General features: G+C 48.7%; 1 protein-coding gene across 2 annotated transcripts; it reads right to left on the bottom strand.

The window, feature by feature from the left end:
• Nucleotides 1–101: 101 nt before the first annotated feature.
• LOC148235391 (ELAV-like protein 2) lies at nt 102–2,770 on the bottom strand. Of its 2 annotated transcripts, XM_088186254.1 has the most exons (2): nt 1,537–2,763; nt 102–1,098 (listed from the first exon to the last, which is right to left on the bottom strand). In XM_088186254.1, the coding sequence occupies exons 1-2, from the start codon at nt 2,677–2,679 to the stop codon at nt 1,042–1,044; spliced, it is 1,200 nt and encodes a 399-aa protein (XP_088042380.1). In that variant the 5' UTR covers nt 2,680–2,763; the 3' UTR covers nt 102–1,041. The 2 variants fall into 2 exon arrangements, with proteins under 2 accessions (XP_088042380.1, XP_088042381.1); XM_088186255.1 differs by lacking the exon at nt 102–1,098 and having other exon boundaries at nt 1,351–2,770.
• Nucleotides 2,771–3,147: the final 377 nt, after the last annotated feature.

Genomic DNA, 3,147 nt, shown 5'->3' on the forward strand with positions numbered 1-3,147 from the left:
TTTTTTCACATCAATCTTATTCGAGATTAATGGCTATTATTTATTGCACTTTTTAAATATATATATAATATATACATATATATTTTTTTGTAAATTCTCCATTTAATATCAGAAGTAATAAATCTTAACCTTAATTTAATACATTATATAAAAAATCGATCACCGCGGCGGCAGATCGACCCGCCCGCCGAACGAGTATAATAATACACATTTAACTACAAATATCTCAAAGAAGATAAAACTTATGTTAATATAATGAGAATAAATAAAGTTTTCGAAGTCTATACTTCGAATTGCGTCCGCTAGAGAGACGCGCGCGTACAGTCTTTTCGCGAGTCGAGTCAGCGTTATAATGTTCAGGCCGTGCAGCGAGAATTTTATAGTTGTGCCTTTTAGGCCAAATCAGCGCTAGGTGAGGGGGGGGCTCGACTTGCGAAAAGTCGTCTACGCGTTCATTGCACATCGATTATTGACCAGATAAAGCTAAACGACTAAACATTGTACGAACGCACACGCAATACAATAATATAATACGTAAATACAATAATAACGATAATAATGGAAAGAGCGGGCACAAGTAATGCGTACATTAAATTAATGTAAAGGCGCGCTCTTGCGAGGCGATTGAGAATCGGGAACACTCTTCGCCGACAATCGTTTCCGGCGCGAAAATTCAAAAAAATATATCGCTACATAGTTATATTTTTTTGTTTTACGCGCGGACGATCGAGATAGAGATCGAGCAGTCAAGAATGTTCCTAGGTCGACTCGCACGAGCGCTCCCTTAGATTCGACGATGGAATCTAGAGGCGGGCGAGCTCGATCGACTCTCGCGAGACTCGCGAGTTAGGCCGTCACCCAAAAATCGTCGTTTTTAAAAACACTTAGATAAAGCTGGCTACGATCGCTGCAAACTACGGGCCCCCGGGTGCGACGGTCTCGACCGGCGGGCGGGGGCCCCTCGCCGCGCAGAGCCCCCGCCCGGGGTCGCCGCTTAAGGCCGAAGGAGACGGACCCCAGGACGGTACCACAAAACTTAAACTACCCCCGAGACAGTCGGAGACGCGCCGCGCCCGAGGGCCTCTGCGACACGGTGGCCTAAATGTCAAAAAACCGTAATTATAATCGTTACACAATACGATACACATAATTAATAAATATATTTGACAATGATATAATATATATATATATAATATAATATAATATAATAATGACAATAATAATAAATACAATACGTCGATACGACAAAGAGCCGATTACGGGAGAGAATACAAGATATCGAGATATATGATATAATAACACGGACAGCTAAGTAATAATGAATATATAATAATTATAATATATAAACTGTTTTTCTCTTTTATATGTCTTTCGTTTAATAATTTGGCTAGATTCGATTGGAAAAACGGTCGAAACGAACGCGAGTCGCTAGGCGACTTACTCTAAAACGGTGTCGAACGCGAAGAAGGATTGGGACGCGGTCGCGGGACAAGGCGCGTTCTACATGCCCTTCATCTTGTTGGTCTTGAAGCTGACCTGCAGCACTCGGTTGCCGAGTGTGTACCCGTTGAGCGACTGGATGGCGACCACCGCCTCGTCGTAGTTGGTCATCGTGATGAAGCCGTAGCCCTTGCACTTGTTGGTCTGCAGGTCTCGGATCACCTTGACGCTCTGCACGGCTCCGAAGGGGCCGAACAGCTGCCACAGCACGTTCTCTTCCGTCTCCGGAGCCAGGTTGTACACGAAGATGCACCACTCGGACCCCGGCATGGGCAGGACGGCGCCGGCCAGCAGATCGCCGGCCAGCGGCGAGTAGCGCTGAAGACCCTTATTGATGGCCAACAAGGACTTACCGGAAGACAGTCTCGGCAAGGGAGCCGGAAGTCGCAGATGCGGGAGATAAGCGGCCAAGGGCGCCAGCGCCTTGCCGCCGCTGCTGGGATTATTGGCGAACTTCACGGTGATGGGCTCGGTGCCGCCCTTGGGCACGGTGCCGTTCAGCTCTTGGATAGCCCGCTCCGCTTCGGCTCGTTGATCGAATCTGATAAAACCAACGCCTTTGCTCATGCCCGGCGCGTCTCCCCCGAACGGCCTCAGCGAAGAGTTATCGCAGAGGATCCTCGACGTGATGATGCGCCCGTAAGGACCGAACATCGCCTCCAACTCCGACTGACCCATGCTCTTCGGCAACCCGGAAACGTATAAATTAGCCCCTTTGATCGCTTCCGAGCTGGGTCTAGCGTAAGACACTTTGATCGTCTTATTCTGGAGCCGCAGTCCGTTCAGGGTAGCGATCGCTTTTTCTGCATCTTCGGCGCGATGGTAATTCACAAAAGCGTACCCCAAACTTTGTCCGCCTTGCAGCGCGTGATTCAAAGCGTCCGGAAAAGCTGCTCCTTTATTCCTGATCAACTTGCAGCTCTCCACTTCGCCGATGCTCGAAAACAACGATCTGATCTCCTCTTGGGTCATCGCTTGCGGCAGATAGTTTATGATCAGATTGGTCTTGCTCTCCTCCCCCGTCGATCCGTTCTGCTGCTCCGTCTCGATCACCTTCGACATCATGTCTGCGGGTTCCGGCACGCCCTCTTCGATACAAGTGCTACCTTCCGTCAGATTGACGCGGTTCGATTCCGTAGCGATTCGCGCGCGACTAGAGCTTCGGAAACCGGAAATCATAAACTCAAAGGCGAAACTAAAGGAAATGGAAATAAAAACGTAGGAAACGAAAAATACACGACCTAACCCTTCAGCCGCCGGCCTCACTATGGAGGTCGGCGCCGGGGTATTGATCGCCGGCACCCCCGGGCTCGCCCCTAACCGGCACCCCTCGAACCGCCCCTGCCCTCCGGTACACCCCCCTTTTCTGCGCCAAATCCGACGTCGATCCGGAGGCCTTCCGGGGAAAAATTTACAATCCGACCATGATAAACCTTGACCGGTGACATTTACTCCGAGCTACGCCTCTAAAAGATTAAGTACGCGATCCAGTACGCGAGTACTGAAAACGTACATATCTAGCGAATCAACAAGGTGTAGTAGTAATGACCTTTCGAGCTGAAGCTACGCCCCGCTACAATAAGACTGGAAGCTATTTTTACCTTCGTATATAAATTATCAATCAATCTTTGAGATACTGTGTTATTT

Source organism: Plectrocnemia conspersa, unplaced genomic scaffold (genome assembly GCF_051122295.1).
Source record: "Plectrocnemia conspersa isolate PC_06_02 unplaced genomic scaffold, ASM5112229v1 ptg000005l, whole genome shotgun sequence".
Lineage (NCBI taxonomy): Eukaryota > Metazoa > Arthropoda > Insecta > Trichoptera > Polycentropodidae > Plectrocnemia > Plectrocnemia conspersa.